General features: G+C 28.1%; 2 protein-coding genes across 2 annotated transcripts; one reads left to right on the top strand and one right to left on the bottom strand.

Moving 5' to 3' along the window:
* Positions 1 to 3243: 3243 nt before the first annotated feature.
* LOC117170998 (dual specificity protein phosphatase 15) lies at positions 3244 to 12906 on the bottom strand. The gene is made up of 7 exons (XM_033358043.1): positions 12889 to 12906; positions 11830 to 11946; positions 11614 to 11738; positions 10292 to 10463; positions 7738 to 7916; positions 6369 to 6566; positions 3244 to 3893 (listed from the first exon to the last, which is right to left on the bottom strand). Exons 1-7 carry the CDS (start codon positions 12904 to 12906, stop codon positions 3653 to 3655), a joined length of 1050 nt encoding a protein of 349 aa, XP_033213934.1. The 3' UTR covers positions 3244 to 3652.
* Positions 12907 to 13046: 140 nt separating this feature from the next.
* Positions 13047 to 25807, top strand: LOC117170999 (uncharacterized protein DDB_G0285917-like). Its single transcript, XM_033358045.1, has 3 exons — positions 13047 to 13062; positions 18489 to 19250; positions 25719 to 25807. Exons 1-3 carry the CDS (start codon positions 13047 to 13049, stop codon positions 25805 to 25807), a joined length of 867 nt encoding a protein of 288 aa, XP_033213936.1.
* Positions 25808 to 27910: the final 2103 nt, after the last annotated feature.

The following is a 27910-nucleotide window of genomic DNA, read 5'->3' on the forward strand; positions in this document are numbered from 1 at the left end:
TCATCATTTTAGTTGAAAATTCATCTTTTTGGTTTAAAATTAAATGTTCCAGTTGAAGATTCACCAATTCAGATGAAGATTCATAATTTTAGTTAAAAATTCATCATTTTGGTTTAAAGTTGAGCTATTTCACTTAAATGCTTCATCATTTCCTATGAAGATTCATTATTTTAGTTAAAAATTCATCACTTTGTTTGAAAATGTAACGTTGTTTTTTTTAGGCTAAAAATGTAACTATTCTATAATTTTCGTTGAAAATTTATCTATTTCAGTTGAAAATTCGTGTCTCCTGTTAAACATTCATCTTCATTGATAGAAATTAATCTTCTTGGCTGAAAATTAATCTTTTCAATTTAAAATAATAGTATTTCAGTCAAATATTCATCATTTTAGTTGAAAATTTATCTTTTTGGTAGAATTTAAAAAAATTTTTTTTGTATGGAAAATTAATGATTTTAACTAAAAATTTAACAATGCCAAATTTTGTTGAAAACTGATCCTTTCTGGGTGAAAATTCAATTTGTTTGGTTTAGTAATATTTAATTAATCGATGGTGCTAATATATTTAAGAATATCTTGTAATATAATTTGTAAAAGCTTTCTGAATATTAAACCCATAGTAGGTGAAAAAAACGTTATTGTTAAAAAAAGCGAAGTATTTGAATAGTTCCGTACAATGGAAAATTTTATCAGGAAAAAACTTAAGATACCTGGAAAAAACCTGGAATTATCAGGGAATTTTTTCAGGATTTGAGTAGACACCCTTAAATTCTGAAAAATTTGTTTTCATGAAAATTGAATTAAAATGTTAGAAAAAATTCTAAATCAATGATACCGAAGTCAAAACGACTTGCCTTTTATGCTAAACTTTTTCAACCCTTAGATTATCTCAAAGCAGCGTTCTTGGAAAAATAGAGAATTGAAACGGATGAAATTTGCATCTCATCAAATTCCGAGTTCTCAATATCCTACAATATTTTTTTCCAATATACTCCATTATTATAATAGATACACTTTATGTGCATATTTACAAGTTCTTACATTTCTGCCAACAATTATAAAATTTTCTAAACACCCCGCAACAACGTTACAATGGCTTGTATTTGTAAATAACAACAACTTATGATCTCCTTAATGCTTGTATCCGTTAAGAAAGCCAACAATCTTTTGGTCGGCTGCGTGATCAAAGCAGGGCCTTTTGAAAAGTGGCTTGAGCATTCCACGAAATACAAAATACCTTTCCTTTTTAACAATAACTTGAATTCATTAATTTTTGTCTTCTATATATCTTCATTTACAGATGTTAAAACTGTCCAATAAGCCCAAGCTTGATTTCATAGGCGGATTTCTGAAAGACATAGAATGGGCATTTGTTGCAAATCCACATTTAGCTTTTGGATTTTATATTGGACGTGCCGCCTGGACGTGAATTGACAGCAATTTTACGAACACCGAAAATTCGGTTTGCGGGCCGGCAGTTTTTCCAAAAAAAGTAAGATTGTCGATTGGATAGTAGCGGTTCTTCCGCATATTTCTTTATGGACTTCTTACTACTTGGAAAAATGAAAAATTCATTTTAATACTTAAATTAATTAAACGGTAGCTTTATGTGTAAGAACTCGACTAAACGATGGGCGATAAATAAAAATGTCTTATGATATAGTTTTTTAAAAAGGGTTTCTGACATTTTTTAAGAATAATTAGTTGTATATTCACTGGTTAAAAATTGTATCCCGAGCGTGAAGATTCGACGGATTTGGTGCCTTTTGGTGAATACATTTTTAGCGAAAGATATATTCTTATATACTGAACTTATGGTTTAATTGAGTTGTTTTTTCGATTTCATTTCGATCTGATATCTACTACGAATTCAGGCGTGTAGGAACATTTTCAACTGAGGGGTACATAATTTCGTCTAAATAAAAATTAAATTACACATTTTGAATTTCATCAGTTCTAAACGCGTTAAATGTTAATTTTTCAATCTTTATATTTTATTAGTGTAAAATAAATAATTATAATTTTTGGTTCAACTTCTAAAATTTGAGATTCTTCATTTTTATTATTTAGTTTTTTAAATCTCCAATATTATACGCTTTCAATTAGAAAGTGTTAAATTTCTAATTCTTCAAATTTAAATCTAGAAAATCTACACAATTCACGATATGTATTAAATTTGATATTTTTTAACACTTTCAAAAGAATGCTTCAATTTAAAGCCTTAAAATACATTTTTATCGTAGCATGCTTTCAAATTAAAATTATTTACTTATCTGAAGATTCAATTTTTGGGTGGCCATTGGATCAGAAGAGCGGAAAATGACTGCGAATTTTTGAGATCGGGAGATGACAGTGCATTTTTTTACCGAGAATTTTACCAATTTTTACCAACAAAATCTAATCAATGACTTGATACATCACAAATTTCATATCACATGATATAATACACTTTAAAATGAGTTCGATTTCAATTTTTTTTACTTAACTGTTTAAGCGATGAAATCATTCAGTTTATAATATTTAATTCTAATATATTTTATATTTTATTTTAACAATTTCCCATTTTAGGTCTTTATTTTTATGTATACTTTTTCAATTAAAAGAATTTTTAAATGCAGTTATCAAGACTAAAAGTCTCAAACGACTAAAGATTAAAAACGTTTAAACTATAGTTCGTCTATCAAAAAGTGGACAATTTTCAAAAATAATTAAAAATATGAATGAATTGATCCATTCTTGATTTTGAGTATTAAAAATTATAATGTAGATTTATTTAATTTAAGCAGAGATCTTTGAAATATACCATTTATAAAAGTTTACAATTTTTAATTTTTTAATTATACGGCATTTAGATAAAAATTGTTAAATTGGAAAGTGTTAAATTATTATCAAACGTTTAAATTATTGAGTATTGGAATAAAAAAACTCTCGAATAAAAAACTATTTAAGCTTCTTTTTAAAAAGTTTAAAATTCTTTCAGTTCAGTTTTTATTACTTCAAATGAAAAATGTTGGCTTTAGGTGTTTTATTTTTTTAATTCGAATAACCGTGACTAATTTTTACGAATAAAACGGCCACCCTGAATTTCAAAATTTCAAAATTAGATATGCTTTCAATTTCGATTTTTTGGATTGCAAATGTTATAAATTTGTAAGTGTTTAATTTTTAAGAGTCGTAACCGTGAAATAAAATTAAAATTTGTTTTAAACCTTTTATTTCATATGTATTGATCAAATTTAATAATTTGGATCCTTGTACCCCTCTTTTTCAAATTTGTTCTATATTGAAAAAGTCCTCTTTATCGGGAGGATAATAATTTATCCTCAATACGTACATATCAGCTACTTCAAATCGAAAGTGACAATAAAGCTTTCTCATATATTAAACATATTTTCTTGAGAAATGCTAAAAAGTGAGAGCTTAAAATTAGTCATTGGACTCTCCTAGTTCCTAAAAAATCGTTTTGCATTACTGCAAAAAATTGTAAATTGTCCCACAACTTTTTTTGTATTTGCTCTATTAAAAAAAAATCGGGGAAAACGATTGCCGTCGTGCGTTTTTAAACACAAGCGACAATTTGATGGATATTTTTGAGTCATCAGTGAAAAATTCATTTCGTCAGGTTCCGAAAAGGACTGACGAATTCATAATGCTACGTCATCGACGAAGGAGACTGAGGTGGTATCGGAAGTTGAGGAGTCATTCGGACTGGGCCTCGTCTGGGCCAGTGTTGAGGCGAAGCTGGAGGCGTTGTTCGGGGTGTTGCTGGAGCGGATCCTGACGAAAACCTCCAGGGACTGCCACTTCCGGGACCAGTTCTTCCCATGTTATTGATACTTATACTGCTGCTGCTACAGGCAACAGCTGCTGAAAGATCTACCCTTGATGTAGCCCTAGAAAAAGAGAAAAATATTTAGGCAATGGAAAATAGTTTGGGTTAAGTGGTCATTTCCCGTTTTTCAAAACTTGTTCCGGGTGATTCAAATTGCCAACTTCTATTTTCTTCTCCTTCCTTTTTGTCATTTGAAGAATTTACAACACTCAACAATTTTTAATTGTAAAGTCTTGAAAATCAGAAACTATTTAAATACAAAAACCGAGGGGTTGGATACTCAACTTTGAGTGTATATTGGATTTCAAGATTTTTTCTTGATTCATTTTTTATTTTCCTGGATCATTAATATTTAAATTCAAAAATGAATATGTAAAAAGTTTTAATATAGAATCTTTTATAAATGCAATTCAACTTTTTTAAATTTATAAATTTTAATTGTATTATTCTCAGTGAGTTTTAAAAATAATTCGATTATTAAAGTTGAGGTGATAAATTAATCAATTATTTATAATAATATAGGCAAATTGTATAGATACAAAGTTTAACAATAAAATTATTTAAAAAGATCATTTTAAAATATATAATCTTCCTAATAATTTTATATTTAAAAATAAAATTATATTAAATAAATTATTTGTATAAATAATAATTATAATTAATACATTTATTAAAACAATTTTTTATAAAAATATCATTATGGAATCATTATTACAAATTATTTTATTATTGATTTCAAATCTATTTAAATAGAAAAAGACAATAATTTCTAACCGAAAAAGTAACCAATATGCATTAATGAATGTGACTAATGATCTTTGGAATTTAAAGAATTGGATTAAATTTAAAAGGATTCCCTGTGAATTTTGACGAATTCAAGATAAATTCATGAGATTTCAAAACAGTTCAAGTCAAATTCGAAGTAAATCAAATGAATTGGACTTTTTGTTTAAATCGAAAAAATTCCACTGATTTCAGGGAAATCAGCTGTTTTTTGAATTTATATTTTCGGGTTAAAAATTCTACGATTTGCTTGACATGGTTTTTTCTCTTAACTGAAATATATTTCCTGCTTGAAAATATTGAAAATGAATCTCTTTTGTTGGAAATGAAATTATTTGCTTAAAAAGTAATCTGTTTTATTTGAAGATTCAACTGTTTTGTTGGTAATTCTTCTTTTATGGTTAAAATATCAAAGATTACATTTTTTGGTGAGAATTAATCTTTTGGCCTAAATCCAACTGTTGAAAACGTAACTGTTCTGTTGAACATTCGTTTGTTTGGAGAGAAAATTCGTCCTTTTAGATTGGAAATTAATCTTTCAATAAAAAATACATCTTCTTCGGTTGAAGATTCACCTTCACAGGTTGAAAATCCAACTTTTTGGTTTAAAATTTAAGTATTCTGTTATAAATTCATTTTTTTTAAATAGAATATTTAACTGAAAATGCAACTATCCCATTATTGGTTAAAAATCGATCGTTTTTGCTTAAAGATTCCATAATTTGGTTAAAAATTGATGTATTTCGTCGCAAATTTGTCTTTTTTGGTAGAAAAATTAATCGTCTGAATTGAAAACTTAACTGATTGGTTAAAAGATGAATTATTAGTTAGAAATTCATTTAATTCGTTGAAGATTCATTTCTTTGTTCGAGACCTTTATATTTTTTTTTCAAAATTCTTTATTTTTAATTGAGAATCATTTTTTTAAGCTGAAAATATAATCATTCCATTTTTGGTTTAAATTTCGTTAAAAATGAACTTTTTCGTTGTTAATTAATATTTTCGGGTTGAAAATTCTACCATTTATTTTATTTGACATTTTTTTCTCTCTTAACTGAAAAATTTTTCCTACTTAAAAATTCCTTAAAATTACGCTCTTTTGTTGAAAATGCAACTGCTTGGTTAAAAATGATATTTTTTGTTGAAAATTCATATTTTCGGGTTGAAAATTCTAAAATCTGGTTAAAAAAATTAATGATTACATTTTTTCGTTGACAAATTATCGTTTTGGTAAAGTACGACTGTTTTTTATTTAAAATTGAAATAATTTCTCCACTATAATAACAACTAGTACATTTTTCGTAGTATGTTTTTGGTTTGAAAATTCATTTTTTCTGGTTGAAGATTCACCTTTGCAGGTTGAAAATTCACCTAATTGGTTAGAAATTCAACTAATATTTTGAAAATTCGTTTCTTTTGCTTCAAAGTTCAACTATATGGTTAAAAATGCAATATATTTCGATTTGCAATATTAAACGTTTCATATTGAACTCAATATACTACCTAACTATTCATTTTATTTACAATACATCATTTCAATCCACTATTATTTTATGTTTTGTATAAGACTTATATTAAATGAAACTGAAGAAAAAATGTTGACCTAAAAGGATGGGGAGGAGCTTTGTGTTACAAAGAAGGGGAAGGGTTCACGTATTTTCTGGACGGGCGCTTTTACTAAAAGATCAGTACTTGAACAATGATTCATTTGATTAGTAAAATTTGTTATCATTTATGAAATAAATTCAATTACCTTGATGGAGGTGCCGATCCGGTATAAGAATGTAAACCTGCTGGACCACTTCGGGGCCTTATAGCAGAAATAACGCTACACGATCTCGGTAAAGCTGGTGAAGGCGGTGCAGAAGGTAACATTCTTGGAGATTGTGGTGGAGTTCTTCCCCCAGATAAACTTCCTATACTACTTGAAGATGATTTTCTTCGTAAGGATCTATTCAATTAAGAGAATTATAAGTAGACCTAAATTAGGAGTAAAAAAATGTTCTTAAAATTAGATAGCCAGTCAAAGATTTTGAATCGCGCAATTCTAATTCCTAATTAACATAATTTAATATATTTTGAAAAACATATGATGCAAATCAATTCCAGAGAAAATATTTTGTTTCTTCTTGTCTTCTCCACCTTTGATTGACTAACAACAAAATTTGTGCACGAAATAAAAAATCTGTTTAATAATTACAATTTTTCTAAAGATGATTATTTTCCACTCGGAAATATTTTTAATAAACCTTTTGAAAGAGACGACAAATTTTATTCGAGTTACATTTCAATAAACCTACATCAATTTCCAATGGACTTTAAATTTTTATTCTGGGGATCACGAAATGTGCAACATAAAATCGATACTGGACATCAAATTGATTGACTCAAACTTTATTGATAATTTTGCTACAGTACTGATTAAGTGAAGAAAGAAATGATTTCAATAGATTTACGATACGCCAATTAACTACAGGTCAAACAAATTAAATAAGCTAATAATGATTGCTTCTCGATAAATGTAAATATCCTACAATTTAGATTAACAACCGGTCATAAAAATAACCGATTAGTTATTTCTGTATAATTTTAAGAAAAATAGGTTTTAAGAACTTTTCGATCTAACAACGAATATATCAATTAATGAATTTTTCAGATCCTCTAGTTCAAATTTCCAAAATAATAGGTATTTTTTGATAAGAAAATAATCTCTTATTCAAATAAAATAATTCAATAAATTTTCAAATTTAAACGATTTGATGCTTTAAGTGCAGAAATTTGTAATCATAGCTTTTTTCAATTTAAAAGATTCTAAAATTGAAATTGCACAGCACTGACTACACTGTCTGCATTTTCAGACGGTTTTAATTCGGGAGAATTTTTAATTAGGCAATTCAACTTACTTAGGCAATTCAAAATTGGATACGAAATAAAAAATAAGCAAATTTTTCAGTCTCTGATTGAATATTTGTCATAAATTTTAAACTTAAAAGGACTGAATATTTGATAGAAATGGGAGATGGTTTTCAAAGGAGACTGGAGTGTTAGGGTATAAAATTGTAATTGAATTATCCCTAATTTGTAATTAGAGAATAATTTGTCATATTGATTAGGCCTCTAACCTTTTGGAAGGTTGTCTGCATAATCCAGTAGGACAAGGGCGACCCATAGCACATTTTCCTTCGCAGACTTCTCGAGCCAAAGCTAAAGACTCGTAATTTCTCAAAGTGGCTCTACAAGCTTCCCCGTCAGAAGCAGCGAGAGCCAAACTGGGAAAACGTTCCTTCAATCTTCTCCTTTCCTGAAATGGAATAGACATTTTGCTCTTAAGGAATGCCAAGATTCTTTCTATATATTGATACAATTTTTTCTTATTTAATGTAGCACTTTATTACACTCATCCCAATTTAAACAGGCACTGAGTTTCAATTATTCTGATTAATGATTTAATTATATTAATTTGTTTAAATCCGAGGGAGTAGGTATCTTTTAAAAAGATCATAGATATAAAAATGATTTTATTTTCTTATCGACAGATAATGTATTGTTATTAATTATTATTACCATTATCACCATATATATAGTAGTATTTACAAAACAATAGGACAAAAAGAATTAAGCAATACAAAACATTGAGATTAACTAAAGGAACGAAAGTGAATTTTATTCAAAATAGTAAACTGCCCTTACGAAAAAATGTGATAGGAAAATCAGTTTGGACCTAAACTGATGTTTCTGTAATGAAATAGTTATATATCTATATAAATTATTTAAAATACGCTGAAAATAAAATAAGTTAAATCCTAAAACTTCTCTAGAAATCTCTTGAAATTTTTAAAGTCTCCTAAAATCATTGAAATACTTGGAGGTCCTATCAAAACCCAAAATCGTCGAAAATTCTTTGAAATATTTGGAAGTTCTACAAAATTCATTAAAACCCCTTGAAATTTTGGAATCTCTTGAAATTCTTCGCAATCTTTTAAAACGACCTAAAACTCTTAAAATCATAGGAAAGTTTTACTTTAAAATGTTTGGAATCTCTCTCTAGAAATCCTTTAAAAGCGAGCTTATGTCTTTGGAAATCCTATAAAATTCTTTAAAATCCCTTGAAATTTTCGAAACCTTTTCAAACTTTTTGGATTTTTTTTAAATAGCTTACAATCTTTCAAACCTTTTAAATCCTTTTAAACAATTAGAGGTCAAATAAAATTCCTTAAATTGTTTGAAATGCTCTGAAATCCTTCGAAAGCTTTGAAATTCTTCGAAAGCTTTTAAAATAAATAAATATATAATTGTACAAATTAATTACAATAAACATAAAACACTTGAAATTCCTTTCATATAAATTAAATTGAACTTATTCGTTGAAACTCTGAAAAATCAAACCATTCAAACATATAGAAATCCGGTCGATACTTTTAAATAATTGGAGTTCGTAATTAAATCCCTTAAATCTTATGAAATCCTCTGAAATTTTGTAAATCTCTGGAAATATTTTGAAATCTCTAAAAAAGCTTAAAATCTTTTAAAATCCAATAAATCCTTTAAAATAATTGGGGGTCCTACAAAATCCCTTAAATCATGTGAAGTTCTTAGAAATTCTACGAAATCTGTTAAAATTCCCAAAAATTTCCTGAGAGCTTTTTAAACCGCTTGAAATTCTTTGTAATGTTTTAAAATATAGAAATATATAATGGTAAAAATCCATTAAAATAAGCAAAAACAATTTTAAATCCCTTAAATCTAATTTTAATTAAATTAATTAATTGAATTTCTTTAAAAATCAACCCCTTCAAATCCCTAGAAATCTTTGAAATCCCTTGAAGACCGTTAAATATTATGAGATTCATTAAAAAATTATTAAATACCTTAAAATATTTGGAATTTCTTTAAATTTCGTTTAATTTATTTTCCAAAAGTTCTATAGAACTCTCTTAAATTCGAGATTTAAATTTTTAGAATTCCTAAAAAATTGATTGAAATCCCTCAACATTTTTTATATCTCTTGAAATTTTTTGAAAGCTGTAAAAGGCTTCAAATATTTTAAAATATCGTAAATTCTATGAAATAATTGGATTTCTTATACAATCTCTCAAATCTTATGGAATCCCTTAATATTTTTTATGTCTCTTGAAATTCTTTAAAATCGGCAAAAAAAAGCTTAAAATCTTTTAAAATTCCGTAAATCCTTCGGTCGCGGTCCCAGTGGGCACAAAATTTGGCGACGTATTTACGACATGCCCGTGTGTATTCGAAGTCTTTACGATATCGTAAAGACATCGTCAGATCATACGACATGCTTACGATATCGTAAAGACACCTTAACGACATGGACATAGGATATCGTAAATTTGTCGTAAAGATGTCGTACCTTGGAATTTTTAGTAATCTTAAAATAACTTAAAATCTTTCAAATCCTTAAAAATTTTATAAATTCTTTCATATCCTAAATAAATCAATTATTCCTTCGCAGTTTCTCTATTTTTTGCGTTGCTTCTTTTAATATTTTAACATTATTTATTTCTATACTGAATTTCCTATAATTCTTTTATTATTTTATCATACAATATATTTATAAAATGCATTTTTTCAATTATGGCAGTGATCTATGGCAAGTAATTATAAATTGAAAATCTGTTTCCAAACATGTTTTTAAATGTTTTAAATGTTAGGTACCTCTTGAAGACGAGTGGATTCAAAATCTTCCAGTTGCTGCTGAAATCCAACATTTGGATTTGCCACTGCTCGACCCACCCTCACAACTTTTAGAGCATCTTTCCATGACAGATTGGTGGTACTCATGATGTAAGCAACCGCAACAGTGACGCTTCGCGACATTCCGGCTAAGCTGAAATTGAAATTGAGAAAGAAAAAATTAAATGGAAAATAAAAACATCATTTTAGGAAAATACAGTAGACTCTACGACACTTCTCGTTTTCGGGGTTGTAGGGGAAGCGAACACGAAGTGTCAGAATACCCTCTCCCCTGCAACACGCGATAGCCACGTGACGCGCGCGCGAATTTAAACGCTCTCAAGCGCCGTACAGTTTAGTTAAGTCATGAAGAAGATAATTGTTAATATCAGAAGGCCAATTATGGAAATTTCAAGAATAATTACCGATGCAAAGTTTGAATTTTTTAAAGTACTTTTTCTCCTTCTTGTATTGCTTTAAGGATACTTGATTTTGTTCCAGCAATGAGCCATTCACTTTTTTTACGTATTTTTGTTGGCGGCTCCATTGAAATTCTATTTTTTTAAAATGTCACAATATAGGTTAAGGTATTTGGTAAACAGTTTGACAAAACAAAAGGTGTGCTGCCTTGTTCGGTGTGAAATGAAGCAAGGAATGGGGGCGAGCGAACGAAGGAGAAATCGGAAAACGAGAAGTGTCTTAGAGAGAATTATCGTCGAGTCCGCTGTAGATACAAAAGATTTTTTATTCCAAATATGTTTTACTTTACAAATTTTCCGTTTCAGGTCTTCATTTTTAAGCGCAAATTTTCAATTTACAGAATTTCAAAATGCAGTTTTGAAAGCTTAAGCAATTAAAAATTAAAAGCTTTTGAAATTGAAAATTTTGTATACAAACATTTGAAGTTATTCAAGCTTAAACATAAATGAATTAATGATTTTTAAGATTGAACTTTAGTTCGAGTTTTAAAAATTGCACAATAAATTTTACAAGATTACTCAGAATCCATTCAAAATTAATTAATTTACAGATTTTAAAGTTTAAAAAGTTTCATTAAGAGCATTTGAAATGATAGCGTAACTTTATATTTTCCAAATAAATATTTTTGAACATTTCAGTTTTGATTATTTCAACTGAAAATGTTTTCAGATATAAGAGTTAAAACTTTTTTATTTAAATGGCCGTGGAAAATGTTTGCGAACCGGTAAAAATCGGTAAATGACTGGGTATATTTTTCCTCGATTAAAACGTCTACCCTAAAAATTGGGTAGTTTCTTGATTAATTTCTATAAGAATTATCTCACCAGTGTATCAAAACATTGCCTCCACGCAGGCGGGCTGCATGAATAAAATCATTGCACAGAGAAAAGTATTGTGATAGATTCTGGTCGGGCGTATCAGCCGCTAAGATGCATAGATAATGTTTGTCCTGAAAAAATGGAAAGATTTCTCATGTGATGCAAATATGATTGTTAAAAAGAGTCATTTTTTACTTAAAAAATTTAATTTTGATAACTTACGGAATGAAGACGACGTGCTGCATCATGAATTGCCAGGATATGCGTAATTTCATAACGCTCTAATTGTGCAGCGTCCTTACTGTCCCGATAATTACCAACGTAAAGACCCGACAAGACCTTTGCAAATAGAAATATAATTAGTGCAGATATTTAATTTATTCATTATGACATAAATGTCATATTTCACTTTTTGTGACCACAATAATCAAGATTTTAATGATTTTCACATTATTAAATATAACTGATTTATAATCGATATTAATAATTTAAAACGAGATGATAAAAAGTCATTAATATTAAAAATTCCAAAATCAATGCATATCTGATTGCTAGTTTAAAAATAAATGTTTTCAAATCCTTTGAAAGAAGGCATGAAAATGTAAAAATTTATTAATCTTAAATTGAAAAAGGTTGCAATAAAACAATTTTAATTTTTCATCGAAAAAAAGTAATTTTGTGCACTTGATCAATTTCAATGTTACATGTTAAATCAACCAATGTTTAATTAAAAACATCGATACATCAAATGTGAATAATATTAAAATTAAAAATATTCAAAGTAAGACAACTTTATCATTTGAACGCACTAACAAAGGGATGCGAAATTCAAGGCCCCAGTGGGCACAAAATTTAGCGACGTCTTTACGACATCGTTACGACATCTTACAGCAATTTTACGATATCCTATGTCCGTGTCGTTACGCCCCACTGGGGCGTTAACCACTATTGAAATTTAGTGTACACTTTTCTCTGTAATCCCATGTAATCTTGTGTAATCCCTTGTAGTATTTTGATTTTCAGTGTAATATACGCAATCCCTTTTAATCCCTGTATTCCTGTTTAATCCAATGTAATTCCTGTAAACCCTTGTAATCTTTTCTAATCTTTTGTGATATTTCGGTATATTAATAGAAATGATTTTTTTAAATCCTTAAATCCGTATCATATGAATTGTAGATAATACATTTTTCAAATACTTCATTAATGAGAAAAAATATATATTTAAGAGAGATATGGAAAATCTTATTCAAACAATTTTGGCACTTTGAAATATTATACTCCTGGTTTAACAGCCATTTAGCAATGTCTCAGTTTTCCGCCAAAAAGGTAAAAAGTATACTTCTAAAACATTAAAAAAATCGACTTATTTAAAAAACAACTTTCCTTAAGTAATGACATTCAGTATATATTACATACCTAGGCCAGTAAAATACTAAATGTCTCAGAGCACATGTAATGGGCGACCGAGGCGAAGCCGAGGTTGATGAGTATGTGATTTGAGGCTTTCTTTTTTACTGGCCGAAGTGTGTATACTATTTTTTCGCTCGACAGCGTCGGAAAGCGGTAACTTCGTTTCGCGCAGCGGCCAGGAAAAAAATAAATAAAATTTGAACTAAATTGTTTGTCCAATCTAGTAAGATGATGTAATTAAAAAGAAACATGATTTTTCATGGAAAATTGTTAAGACTTCCAAAAAACTTTTATTTTACGAATTTTTTTGCAATTTTACTTTTTCCTGCTAATTTTTGAAAAATGATTCATTTATAATAAATGATTGCTTTTTCTATAAGGATATTCGCTACCCAATCTGTTTCCAATTTAAAAAGTAAATTTTTCAATAAAAAAATTTCTTTAAAAGAAAACATTTTTTAAACAAATAACTATATTTGAAGATTATTTGCTTTTTAAAAAACAAGAAAGAGTAGAGTTGCAAGGAATGTTATTCACGAAAAAGTAAGTCATGTTTTATTAAAATTCAACATTTAAAAAAATGGTAGCGACGATAATAAAAAATTGAATTACAAAAAACGTTGTTAAAATAATTATTTTTCATAAATGTTACATTTTTTCATACAAAATCATGCATTTTCTTTCATAATACCTGAATGATGATATTTTCATTCTTAACTGATTTTTGATACAGCAACAAACTTAACCCTTAGTGACTACACTTCTGTGGAGTAACACGCTGACCAGATTTGTGTCCAAAGGACCCAGGCGACAAAAATCGCTATAAAAAAACTATTAAATATTTTTACTTGAAAATCTTTTCACATTTAAATATACTTAAAAAAATTTTGAAGTCCAAAAAGTAGAAAAAAAGACTATTTTGATTTAAAAATTCATAACTTTTTTAATTTTCGATATTAAGGGTTACCCAGGTGCGAATTGACCGTCAGCTCACGGTCGGGCCAACTGTCGGATGGTCGGTCCAACTTTGTGCGCCACTGGTCGGGCCAACCGGCTAAATGATAACGGTCAACCGCCTTTGGTTTCTTTACGTCGGGCCAACATTTGGTCCCATATATGGGCCATCTATTAATATGACGCCGGCCCAACCTTCGACAAACATTAATTTAAAAGAAATTTATTTATAAAATTATTATTATATAATCTTCACTTTTTGCCATTACTAAATACATCATTCACAGACAAGGTTACTTACACTTTTAATCGCACGCTTTAAAGCTTTAAAAATTCTTACTCGTCCAGGATTCGAACCCTAATTAAAATAGTGTATTTTACCGCGTACTCTAACCACTCGACTATCGAAGGACTTGAAGTTTGTTTACAAAAACTGTGTGTTGTATTTTCAAAATATATTAATTTGGAAAGAGGGCTGACAAATTGGGAAGATATACTTTGAAAGCTTTGAAAATATTCAGTGTTCGATGCTTTTTTAGAATTTTTAAATTTTGCAGGATTTAAAATTAACTTTATTATATATTAAAATAGATACATTTTAAATATACAGCATTATTCAGTTAATAATTCTAAATGTTTCATTTCAAATTTTTAAATTATGATATTGTGTCGCAAATTAACAAAGTTTTTTCATTTTTGTTGATTTGAAACTAAAGTTGATAATTTAAAAGATATCTAAATAATACATATTCACCCTTAAGCGTTTCTATTTTCGGTTAAGAATTTTTAATGTTTTATTTTGAATATTTATATATTTCTACGAGTGGTCAACTCTTGACCACAGTTGGGCCGACTGCAGTTTCACGGTCTTTTTGTAACAATCAACCAGAGTTTATCCGACGGTCTGCTCATACTCGGCCAATGCTTGACCGACCATCGGGTGCATCAAGGTGACTTATGTCAATCCGACTGCTTTATCCAGAGTCGGGCCGACCGCATTATTGTGGTCGTAACGACCAATCTGCCACAATTTATCCGATTGTCGTACCATAGTTGGGCCAGAATTGGGCTGACGATCGGCTTTTCGCTCGCCGCCGACGTCCGTCGCTAACGTCGGTCCGACAATGGTAGCTTGAAAACATCTTAGTCGGCCCAACTCTGGTTACCGTAGATCGGTTACCATAGCAGAGCCGACTTTGGGCCGATGGTCAAGCTCTGGCATCCGACCGAATTTCGCAACTGGGTAAAAATTTAGTTACGTCTTCTTCAGATGTACCACTCTAAGAAAAAAGTAGTTCAGTGGATTATTCAAAAAGTATATTTATTTTGAGGAATGAATGACGGCAAAAAGGGAAAAAATAAATCATGTTTTTTGTTGTCAAAATCATCTATTGTATTACTTGTTATAAAAAATAATTTCACAAAATATTGATGAATTCTTAAAATTAAACATAGTAGGCAGGAAATTAAGACAAAATAAAGTGATCTTCCTTTTATTGTACGTTACTGCAATGATTACACATGGAGCCGCTGTGGTCTTGGCAAACAGCACGGCGTGAAACCGTATCTCGTCACTTCATCAAAAATCATCGTTTTAAAACGCTATGTCTTTTAAAAAAATTTTGTCATTGACAAATATACTTTCTAGACTTTATTATTTAATCTGAAGTCAATATACGCTAAAATAAAAATTAAATCCAAAAATCACCTTCGAACGTACTGACCACACTTTGGTCCAAAAGACCCAACTCAACTTTTACAAAGCTGATAAAAATAAACTAATAGTCCCAGTGTCATGCTAAACGTCCGAAAGCGCAATTAAACTCTTTAGCTTTCGACGAATGTTGCAATAGACCTGCTCCCTTTGTATTAAGATACTTAAAATATCATTACAAAAGACCTCTGGGTCTTAAAGACCCATGTGTGGTCACTAAGGGTTAATAAAAAAATTTAAATATCAATTGTATTTTTGCATTAATTCCGAGATTAAATCTTAAATTTTTTGTATGTATATGACTCAATACCTTATATTATTAGTAAATTGAGATTTATTTTTTCAGTTACGTTTTTTAATTTTAATTTAATTTAAGCTTGTGTAATCTCTTGCAATCTTTTGAAATCTCGTGTAATCCCATTTAATATCATGTAATCTTGTAATGTTATAGTGCAGACAAAATATTGAAATGATTAACCCATCAGTTACTTAAAATGAGATGCTAAAAAGTCAATAATACTAACAAATTCAAAAATTAATTACATGTCTGATCACTGGTTATAAAATAAATGTGTTCACATCTTTTGCAAACTGGTATATGAAAATGTAAGAAGGAACTAATTTTGAATTGAAATTTATCAATTTTAATCTCAAATATCAAGTTAAATAAGGTTAAATAAAAAATGTGATTAATTAACCAACATCGGTTCGGTAATGTTCCAAATTTGTATAAAAAAGATTACCATATAATTCGATGCCTTTAGGAATAAATAAATCTCAATGGATCCATAAAATTGGAATTATATTAAATTTAAAAATATTCAAAGTAGGACAACTTTATAATTTAAACGCGCTAAAAAGGAATGCAGATTTTAATTTAAAGCATTTTAATTTGATTAATTAAAAAGGGAATGTACAACTTTGAACACTTTTAATCTGAAACACATAGAAATTGGTCAATATCAACGTAAAATGTTTAAAATTATGCGATTTAGAAATATAGGCACTGTCTACGGTTACGGAATTTTACGAACCGTTAGCCCTGAACGAGCTGGAAAAGGGGTTAGAGTTACGAAAAATTCCGTAAACATAAACACAGTGCAAAAAATATATTCAAAATTGAGCTATTAAACAGTCGGTCTATAATTAAGCGACTTTATATAACGTCCTTATATAAGGCGTCTTTTGTTTTCTAATATGATATTTTTCTCGATAGAAAAATTTAATGGTGCAAAAATAATCAAATTTGAAACTAATAAAAATTGTTACTCGAAAATTGATCTTCTATTATTTATTATTAATAAACCCTTATTTGAATAAAAATATTTTCAATATTTTTATATTGCATATATTCTAAAATTTTGTATATAATAATTTATAAATAGCAAAATAAATTTTTTCTATGATTGATCTTATGGCGCTTTTCCTTACCCAAATTAATGCAAAAAAATAATCAATTTTTGATGATTAATATTCTTAACGACAAAAGTTATAAGAATTAGAAATATGTAGTGTTTTTTTCCTCTAAATGTTTGAGGTAGCCAAAAATCAGGTTATCAGTTATGTCTAATAAAATAAATTTTTTGTTATGAAAAAAGTTTCAAGCTTACGAAAAATAATTATTTGAACTATAGTTTTTGCAATTTAAATTTTTCTTTCAGCCACTTCTTAGAAATTTCTTAAAAATGGTTGAATTTTAATAAACCAGGCATTATTTTTTCGGGGAAAACAATCCTCATAACTCTACTATTCTCAATTTTAAATATAAGTAAATAATCTTAAAATATTGATATTTCTTTAAAAAGCTTTTTCTTTTCAAAATTTGTTGTCAATGATTTCAGCCAAAGAAAAATTTACTTTTAAAATTGAAAACAGAAGAAGCGAAGAATATTTTTTTCCGAAAAAATTAGCCGTCACTTATTAAAAGTCAATCATTTGTTAAAAATTGGTAAGAAGCGATAGTAGAGAAAAATTCAATTGTAAAAATCATTGTTAAAATAAAGTTTTTTTCTTATCTTTAAAATTTTTTCATTAAAAATGAGAGTTTTTTATTTAAAATTACATCGCAGTATTAAAATTATTTTTATTCTTAGAATCATAGAATAACTTTTTTCAAAGATCTGATTTTCGATGGTTTCAGTAGTTTTGAAATAAGGAGATTTGGTTTTTAAACGTGTCCCGAAAAATCAAACAAATTCGGTAGACTAACAAAAAATATTGTTAATTTATATTTTGGTCCGACGTTAATTTTTTTGAGGATATATCATTTATACTTTTTTTTAATTAAGAAGAATAAATTTACTTATAAAAATAGTTTCAAATTGTTGAAATTTGATCCTGCAGTTATATCACATTCTGTTTTGAATTCACTCTATCCAATCTTACTTAAAATCTCTCTTGGGTAAACTAAAAACTTGTACTGAAAATTATTCTCCTGAGGGATTGAAATAAGTCAAGTTCTAAAATCCAATTATCATCACACCTTGCATGTATAATTATTACATATAACGCTGGCCCAAAATAAATCCTAAAATCTTTTTGAATGTGAATTCTCATTTTTTTTTACATTAATAAAAAAGTATTATAATTAAATCTTTCATTCTCCCCTCTCTTTCTCTCTCCTTTTTCTCTCGCGCTAAAACCTTATCGTTATCAAGCCTCTTGCTTATTCTCAAGTTCACTCTCAGGTCGAATCTATTTAACGTAGACAGCTCAACAAGTCTACTTTCGCGATTCACGGAAATGCAAATTAGTTGTCAAACTTTTTTTTGCATCACTTTCCTCGCATTTGTTTTTTCAGCCCCTCTAGAAAAAGACGAACAAAATGAGGATCCTTCCAATACTACAATCCAATCTAACAAAATTATAGATACTCTAAGCTTGGAACATAACACCGAAACCTCCACGACGATTCTACTTGAGAAGAATAATGAGAACAATAATGAGAACAATAATGAGATCAATGAATCTATATCCAACAGTAAAAAACAAGAGAGCCAACAAATTCAACTCCATCTCGAAAAGAGAAAGGAACATATTGGAAATGAAGAAAATGGAGAAAATGGAAAGTTAAACTCGAGGAAAGAAGCAAATTTAGAAGAAACAACAAAAAGAGAAGAGAAGGAGAAAATGGAATCGAAAAAGGAGAAAGAAAAGAAAGAAAAAAGTGGAAAACCTCCGAAGAAAAAGGTTTCATCCGATCTCGATTTTATTCTAAAACCCCAGAACCTCTTGCCAAATCTGCGAAGTTTTTTCACAGATTCAAAAATTGAAGATTCGGAAGAAAAAATAAAAAATACATTGAGCAATGAAGAAAATGTTCATCAAGGACAAAAAAAGCGGTGCAAATGTGCGAAAAAAAATGAAAAGAAGGAGAGCAGACTTCGAAATGATGATATTTCTCAAATCAGTTCAGAACTTAATCCAGATTTAGATTCAGAAATCACTTTTTTGCCCAAAAAAATCTCATTTTTGGATGAAGTCACTGATTTGAAATCTACTACTGCCCCAAAAACTCTTCTGACTCGAAGGGATAATAGAGGAGGTGGTCCTAAATATCCCGGTGAAAAGAAGACAAAGAAAAAGAAAAAGTGCAGAAGAAAGAAGAAAAAGAAAATCAATCCAATAGAAGAAGATGAATCACTTTAACCGACCATTCCGAAAATATATCTGGAGATTCGTATGTTGACTCTGCGCAAATTAATCACAATGTTAATAAGAACATAAACATTAATAAGAACATCAATCATTAAAAATAGGAATCTTGAATCGGAAAAGAATTGTTAAATTTTGCGAACCATGTGTGAAATGAAAAGTAATAGTGAATTATAGTTTTCCCCTTAGAGTTTGACTTTTTAAATTAACTTAAGAATTTAAATTTTTTGAGTAAGTAACATCGAGTAAGTACATTTAATTATAATTCTTATAGTGCTTCAAAATATTCTTCGAATAAATATGTGTATTTGGCTTGGTGAAATAGTATAAAAGTTTCAAGCGGTTGACGACATTTTTGGAAACTTTTTTGGATTCTTGTACATTTACAATTTATTGGAAATTTGTCAATTTAAAGTATTTTAACTTGAATCATTGAAAATCTCCATTTTACACATTGTTTAACAGAGTTTAATTCTTTATTTTTTGATACTTCAAATTTGAAGAAATTATTTACTTCTTTAAGCTTTAAATTACTAAATTACTTAATTTTAAATGCTTCTGTTTAAAAATTTTAATTTTCGAACGCTGAAAGATTCAATTTGGAATTTTTAAAAGTAAAATGTTAACTTACAGTGGGCGCCAAAAGTATTTGTCCACCTCTTTTTTTATGACTGAATATCAGAGCTAAAAAATGTCTCTATAAAAGGTTGATTGTTTTCGAAATTATGTTTAAAATAAGCCCAGGATGAAGCCAAGCCAATTTGTCTAGGTTTTAAGTAGATATTGCACAAATAGTGTAAATTTAAATGTTTTCTTAAATTTTCAATAACTTCCGAAATAATCAATATTTTTTCATGTTCTTGGGCTCATTTTGAAGCTTTTTTCACCGTATCACGACAGCTTACGAGTATAAATGGGAAACAATTTCTTTTTGAATTGCAAGAACTTGAAGTTGTAACAAAAAAGTTGGAAAAATTGAAATATTATTTTTGGTAAGAAAGATATTTTTGTAAAATATATAAAACATATAAACATGAATTTTCTATGTAATTTTTCAAAAATATATATTTATTTAACTTTTATTCTGATTTGCCTACAGATAAGATGTTTTCAAATTTATCCAACTTTTTTATTACAACTTGAAGTTCTTGCAATTCGAAAAGAAATTTTTTACAATTTATGCTTGTAAGATGTTGTATTACGGTGAAAAAAAGCTTCAAAGTGAGCCCAAGAACATTGAAAAATGTTGATATTTCGGAAGTTATTGAAAATTTAAGAAAACATGGAAATTGACACTATTTTTGCAATATCTACTTAAAAACTAGACGAACTGGCTTCACTTTGGGCTTATTTTAAACAGAATTTCGAAAAAAATGAACCTTTTAAAGAGACATTTTTTAGCTCTGGTATAATTAAAATTAAGAGAATTTATTCATTCATAAAAAAGAGGTGGACGAATACTTTTGGCGCCCACTATAGATGCTTTTAAAATTATTTCTAAGGACTCATTGAATTTCGCGTTGTACGCATTGATATCTTTGCTGATTTTTGGAAAGATATTGTTTTTATTGACTTAAGTATCATAATTGTAAGATATTTAAATTGTTATTAGGGCTCAGAATATTTATTTTTTGCTCTGCAATTAGTTTTTAAAAGAGGCAGATAGAAGATAACCACGGAGGATAAGTCTAAAGTTTTTTTATGTTTCACTAATAATTAAAATAATAATCATTTCTAGTTAATTAATTTAAGTATTCGCCTCTATACATGAAGAGAAGCCCTTATTTGTTCTATGTTATGTATTTATATATTTAAGATTATCTTTTGGTTTAATTAAGAACAAAATTAAAGTTTATATCAAATAAATTAAGTTTCAGCCCTTATCCATGGCTGAGATAACTTGAGTATTAATTAAAAAACTAACAAAAGTTGAAAAAAAAGGTTGTAGAAAATATACAGTATAATGGAATTTAGGTCAATTAAATTCTCAAGTGTCTGGTGTGGGAATGATTTATATTGCAAATTAATTGCAGAACAAAAAATAAATATAATTGACCAATATTATTGGTCTATTATAAAATCTTCTTTACAATTTTTGATTTCACTTCTAAAATTTGTACAAAACATTAAAATTTGAAATTCTTTAAAAGATCACAATTACAAAATAAAAGCTTGTCAATTCTAAAACATTTAATTAAAATACTTTATTTTCTAATTGTAAATGCTTAAAAAATAATATTGTTCAATTTTCCCCATTTGCAATTTATTGAAAATTTATCAATTCAATGTATTTCAACTCGAACCGTTGAAAATCTTCTCCATTTTTCACATCGTTTAACGTCGATAAATGTTTTATTTTTTGGTGCTTTAAATTTGAGAAAGTTTTTTAAAGCATTTAATGATTTAGTTCCTCAATTTTAAATGCTTTATGTAATCTAGGATTTGTAAATTCTTTTTCTGCAATTTGAAATTATTCTATTTCGAAAGTATCAATTTCAGTTCGGTAATATTGAAAATTGTATAATTTTGAATATTTCAAAATAAAGTGGCTTTAGAACTCTAGATTCTTCAATTTCCAAATTATGCAAAAATTAAAAAGTTGTTCTTAGGTTATTAGCAATGTCCCCTTGCTTTAATTTTAAAGGATGTGAAAGTTTAAACTAATGAAATATGATAAAAAATATGGAAATCGTTGTATAAATGTTTAAACAATGCCGATAAAAAGAATCATTGATTTTGGTAGGTATTTAGAACATTTTATATATAGCATACTAAATAAATATAAATATATTTAAATATATTTAAAGAAGTTTAAATAAAAGTAGCTGGTTTTATATATTAAAACACCGTTTTTCTAAAAATGAAACCTAAAAAAGAAAAATAGATGCGAAAAATGGGAATAGCTTTTATTGTCTTTGTCCTTTTGATGATCGTATTTAAAATGCACTTTTTAGAAAAAGAATTTAATGCTCACATGGAATGGAACAATTATTAAAAGAAAGAATGCAATGGGCTGCTTTAAAATGAGGCCGGACGGAAATATTGCACGTTTGTCGTAAAGTATATAGACACTATATAGATATCGATTTTTACAAGTTTGCACTATGAATATGCATAATGTGTCGACTGCCTTGTGTGCAAAAGTTTCTCTGATTTCAAAATTACATATGCAATATTAACTGTGGAATATTTCCAGTTTGTGGCCAGTAATTCTTATAAAGTTCTAGAAAATTCTTTTAAATTCAAAACTACATTTTCAGTGGAACTTTTTTAAATTTTTGTACCAAAAATATGATCAAAAGTTCATGTATTGAAAGTAACTGATAAAAAAATGTAAAGACTATTACACGGTCCTTTAAAAATATTTTTCATAATTCTTTTTATTAGTTGACACATTAAAATTTATATTAATGCTTTTAACTACCTATTGTACTACTCATAACTGATAAGGTGATATGATATCGATTGTCGTCAAAAGTCGTGCGGAAATTTTAATAATAAAATATGATCATTCCTTGCATGCAGCGGCACGAATTTTAAGTCGATAAAATAGTAGAGAATATCGAATTTTTTTACGAAGCAAGACCGTCACATTTATAATACAAAATCGTTAAATAAAAAAGCATAATGCAGATTTTGTATTGATAAGGCGAAGAAAAATTCATTGTAATAATTTTAATTAAGATTTCACTTTGGGCGATAAATATTGTCTTTAAACTTAAGAATGCACTTTATATTTATCTTTCAGAATAAAAATATTGATTCTATAAATGTTGTGATTTTAAGAAATGTTATTGGACACCGTGTAATATTACTAATATTCCATTCGAGGGGTTAACCACTTTTGTAATTTGGTGTACACTATGCTATAAGTAATCTCATGTAATCCTGTGTAATCCCTTATACTCTTTTGCAATCCTATATGTAATCTATACAATCCCTTGTAATCTCTTTAATCTTTTGTAAGCCAATGTAATCTCATGTAATACCACCTGTAATCTGGAGTAATGCCATGTAATTCTGTGTGAAATATTTTGGAATATTGATAGTAGTTATACAATTTTTAAACTTTCTAAATCCCTAATAGACACGAAATTAAGCGATTTTTGGCACCATATATGTACTCTCAAAAAACCAACGAAAATAAAAGTGCCCAGAACAAAAATATGATATAGTTGGCTATGGTACCTTTGTAGGCTTTATATCTCTTATGTATATTTTCCTAAATTATTATTGCATTTGTTCGTTTCAACGTTCTTCTTTATATTTTTCTAATATTTCCTTTTTGTCCTTCTTCACTTTTTAATTATCAAAGTAATAGGGTAGTTGCACTAATTTTAGATAATATATTTTTTAAATACTGCATAAAATTCTGAACGTATACCTCATTTCAGAGAGAAAATAATTAAAAAAGGTATGAAAAACCTTATTCAAACAAATTTCGGACCTTGACATATCAGACTTCCGGTTTCACATCCAATCAGCAATAAATCGTTTTTCCGTAAAAAATTCAAAAAGTATATGTAATTCTTATGCATATTAACACAAACTTATTTGAAAAAACTTTTCTTGATTATGGAAATTCAATTTTTGCTGAGAATTGAATTTTACAAGGAAAAAGAATATTTATTTAATCGAGTGAGTACATAATTTAAGGTAATTGTCTGGCAAAGAAAAATCTCTGAAAAAATAGTTTTTCTATGATTTTAAGAATCCAAATAATATTAGTAATGATGTGATTTAAAGTAAAAAACATTTTGTTAAATGCAAAAATTTAAAGACCTAGAAAAACGCTTATTTCAACAATGCTTTTTGCAATTGATTTTTTTTACTGTAGTTTTTACCAATTTTTGAAAAATGCTTGAATTATGATAAGTGATGGCTTATTTTGTATTATTGTACTGGAGCAGCTTTTATATCCGCCGTCACATAACGTAAACATTCACTTATATCCTTCCGGGAGGGGATCCCACTATTGGTTCACAGCGGAGGGGAAATTTCCGCGGATCGAATGTATCTATGTTTACCAGCGCTAAAAATTTTTTTAAAAATAAACCATTAACTATATTATTAACCATATTAAATATATGAACTATATTTGAAGATTATCATCTTATTTTCAGAACTCAAACAGATTTCTTTTCGGAAATGTTTTGCTCGAAAAAATAAGTAATTATTTATTAAAGCTCTACCATTTTTGAAAATTAATAATAAGCGACGTTAAGATTACTCATAAGATATTCATACAAAATTACGTTCTTTACTGTATATAAATACATGAATGATGGTATTATTTCAATTCTTAAAATTATTGGCAATTTTGTCCAGACAATTAGTTTTTTGTCCTGACGACAAACTTCGGAACAAATTCTAAATATCAGTTATATTTCTGCAGTATCTCCGAGAATAAATCATTAAAATTTGCTAAAAATCACCTCTCACACAAATATCAAACAGTATTTTATACCACGAAAGGCGAAAAAATCATGTCAAAGTTGAAATTTTGAGGTTAGAGTGGTATAAATGCCTTTTTTGGAAGCATCAATAATTCTGTAATTTTTAAAGTGTCGTATCTCAGGAGTATAACCTTACATTCTTAGGTGAAAATATTAAAAATTGCGTGAGTTATGAATTTTAAAGTAAAAAAAACTAACTTTTTGTCGTTTTTTTGCAAATTTTTTTTTTAACTAACTTAAATTAAACTAATGATTATAAAGCAGATTTTATTTTTAAAAACATATCTTAAAATACATTACATAATTTTGTTGTGCAAAAATATTCGATACCGGCTGCGCAAGTAGATTAAAATATGGTATCAAAAGTTTCGAATTGGTTTCGACTTGAATTTCCCCCAGTCAAGACATGCCGAATTCGAAAAGTTCGACTTCACCATTTCTCAGTTTTAAGATGGAGCCAAACTTCAATTTATGTCTTGGAGACAAGTTTCTATCTTGAATACATATATTTATATCTTGAGTCATTTTTGCATGACTCAAAGACGATCGGTTTATAACTTCAAGTGTATATACCTACCCTAACAAAAAGGGTCATTCTGATTGGCATAACAGCTAATATTTGTTATTGTTTAAAGAATTTTGTATATTTTTATACAATATGTATATTCAATCAATTTATTTATGGATTTTAATTTGTATTATACTTTTTGATGAAGATATTGATAACGTTGTTTATTTTTACATATTGCTAATGGCTCAGGAGATTCTCAAAGAAAATTACAATTTTTATTTTTTTGAAGAAAATTTTACAGGCTTATCCTAGTTCAGACCCACATGTTCTAATTTTTCTAATTAAAAATAACTAATTTAATCATTAGAAATTTAATAAAAGTAAGATATTATCTTGTGTCTCGTCTCAGTTTTGAGACGCAGTCAGACATCGATGGCTTGGAGACGAACTAAGACATCACCAAGTCGAAGCCAAGCCGAAGTATTTTTACTCGGGTAGTTAATTCCTACTATGAGCTACAGAGAAGAGAAAGTTTCGGTAAAAAAAAATTATCAACATAATCCAGAGTTTACTATGAATACAGGGAACTTTGATCTAGTTGCGCATATCTGCGATGATTTGAGAAAAAAATTATTAAACATTATTTTTAAATTTTTATGTTTGCAATTGTTTCACTAATAATCTAAAAATAACTTGTATCTAGAGTTTCATTTAGTAAAAAATACGATTTAAAGATCTTTGCGTTTCAATTTTAAGTATTTTGAACCTCTTTTTATAATATGTGTTGTTTTCAGCACATTGCACTTTATATTAAATTATACAATACGTTTTTCTACTTGATAAATAATTGTTTTGAAAATTTGACAAATCATAATATGTATATTGAACATATATTTTAGCAAAAAAATATTACCAAATTGTTCTTTAATCATAAAAATAACAAATAAAAGTTAAAAAATAGTGTTTAAACAAAATTTTCATGAATCTAAGATTTACTAATTGATAAAAATGATTTTTGCAGCTGAAAATAAATATAGAACTTCAAACTTCAAAGAAAATTTGTTATAATAGCACATAATCAAGAATTGATAAGTTAAAAAAAATAATTGAGATATTGCCAAGTCCACGTATATACCTGAATTTAAAAATCAATGGGCTAAAAACATCACTTCAGTTTGATAGAAGCGACAACAAATTTATTGAAAATACAAGAAACAAACAGAATATTTTAAACTCGAATTGTATGACATTACTTTTTCTCATGAAAGAATGTTCCTGGAATCTTGTATACTATTACAATGTATGTCAGGTAATCCGAGTTTTGATGACAAAATAATACTCCAACCCGTTATTGTCGACCTATTGAGCTTCACTTTCAGAAAGAAACTATACAGAAACTTTGAAGTTAAAAGAACGGATGGACAAGAAAATGTAAGGTTTGCGTCCTTCTTTGTGCAATATTAACAGCAAAAAGTTTCCGTAGCTCATCAATTATTTACAATGATATATGGAACGGTTTGCAATGCAATAAAATAAACTTTCAGTTAAAGCATTTCTCATTTCATCTGGTCATATTGTGAAGAGGAAGATGGTACATCCAAAACAAAAAAGATAGTAAAAAATGCAGAAGAGACTAATTGTACTAATGGAAGTGGAATAGTTCATAATTCATTTATGTTTTCTTTAATACCAACCGTGATAATAATTTTTGTTGCCGTTAATTCCTCCTCTTATTATTAATTTCTGGGAAAAGTTTACTTTTGGTGCATGACTATTTTTTCCGACCACTATGCGCTGCTATAAGTAAAAAAACGCGAATATATTTTCTCGAAAGAACGTTACTTATTGTACATGTAAAAAATTCTTATTTTTAGCAGTTCAGTCAACCAGTAGCCTACAATATTCAACCAATTCTTCAAAAATTTTCAGGATAAATTAACTAGATGAAACTTTCAGTATCCTGAATCAGAAATTTTGTATTTACTTATTGCTCCTAGACTTATTTCACTTTTTATGCCCAAAATTCGATTTCTTATTAATATCAATAACGATTATTATATGCATTGTGTTGCGCTAAGTACCAAATATCCAGATTACTTTGAAACACCTCTTTTATTTAATGAAATTTTTTTATTAAAGAATAAATAAGATCTCACCAAAAATATCTACAATCGAAAATTTTCGCCAAGTAAAAAGTTATCAGTACAATAAACATAGTTTGTGAAATATCAAAGTTTGCCAAGTAATTCTACAATATAATATGATTTTTTTAATTTATTGAATTAAAAGAATTAGAAAAACTTTAAGAATGTATTAAAAGGGGAAAATTATAACAACTTAGCTAGATTTCTCTTCTTTTAATATCGATACTAATCTGGCCCAGTGATCCCAGATCTGAAAGAGACGTGGTCCAATTCTATGACACGTTTATGTCCGTGCGAATATGGTAGGAGACGATATAAATGCCTGGGTTGCGCGCGCAACCCATTTCGCCTTTTTTGAATTTGAAAACTCGAAGGTGCACGATTGCTGGTCGGAACACTTCGGCGGTTCTATTTATATCTCTATCTGCTTTGAAATAAAATGAAGAGATTGGGATTT

Source organism: Belonocnema kinseyi, chromosome 4, assembly GCF_010883055.1.
Source record: "Belonocnema kinseyi isolate 2016_QV_RU_SX_M_011 chromosome 4, B_treatae_v1, whole genome shotgun sequence".
Classification (NCBI taxonomy): domain Eukaryota; kingdom Metazoa; phylum Arthropoda; class Insecta; order Hymenoptera; family Cynipidae; genus Belonocnema; species Belonocnema kinseyi.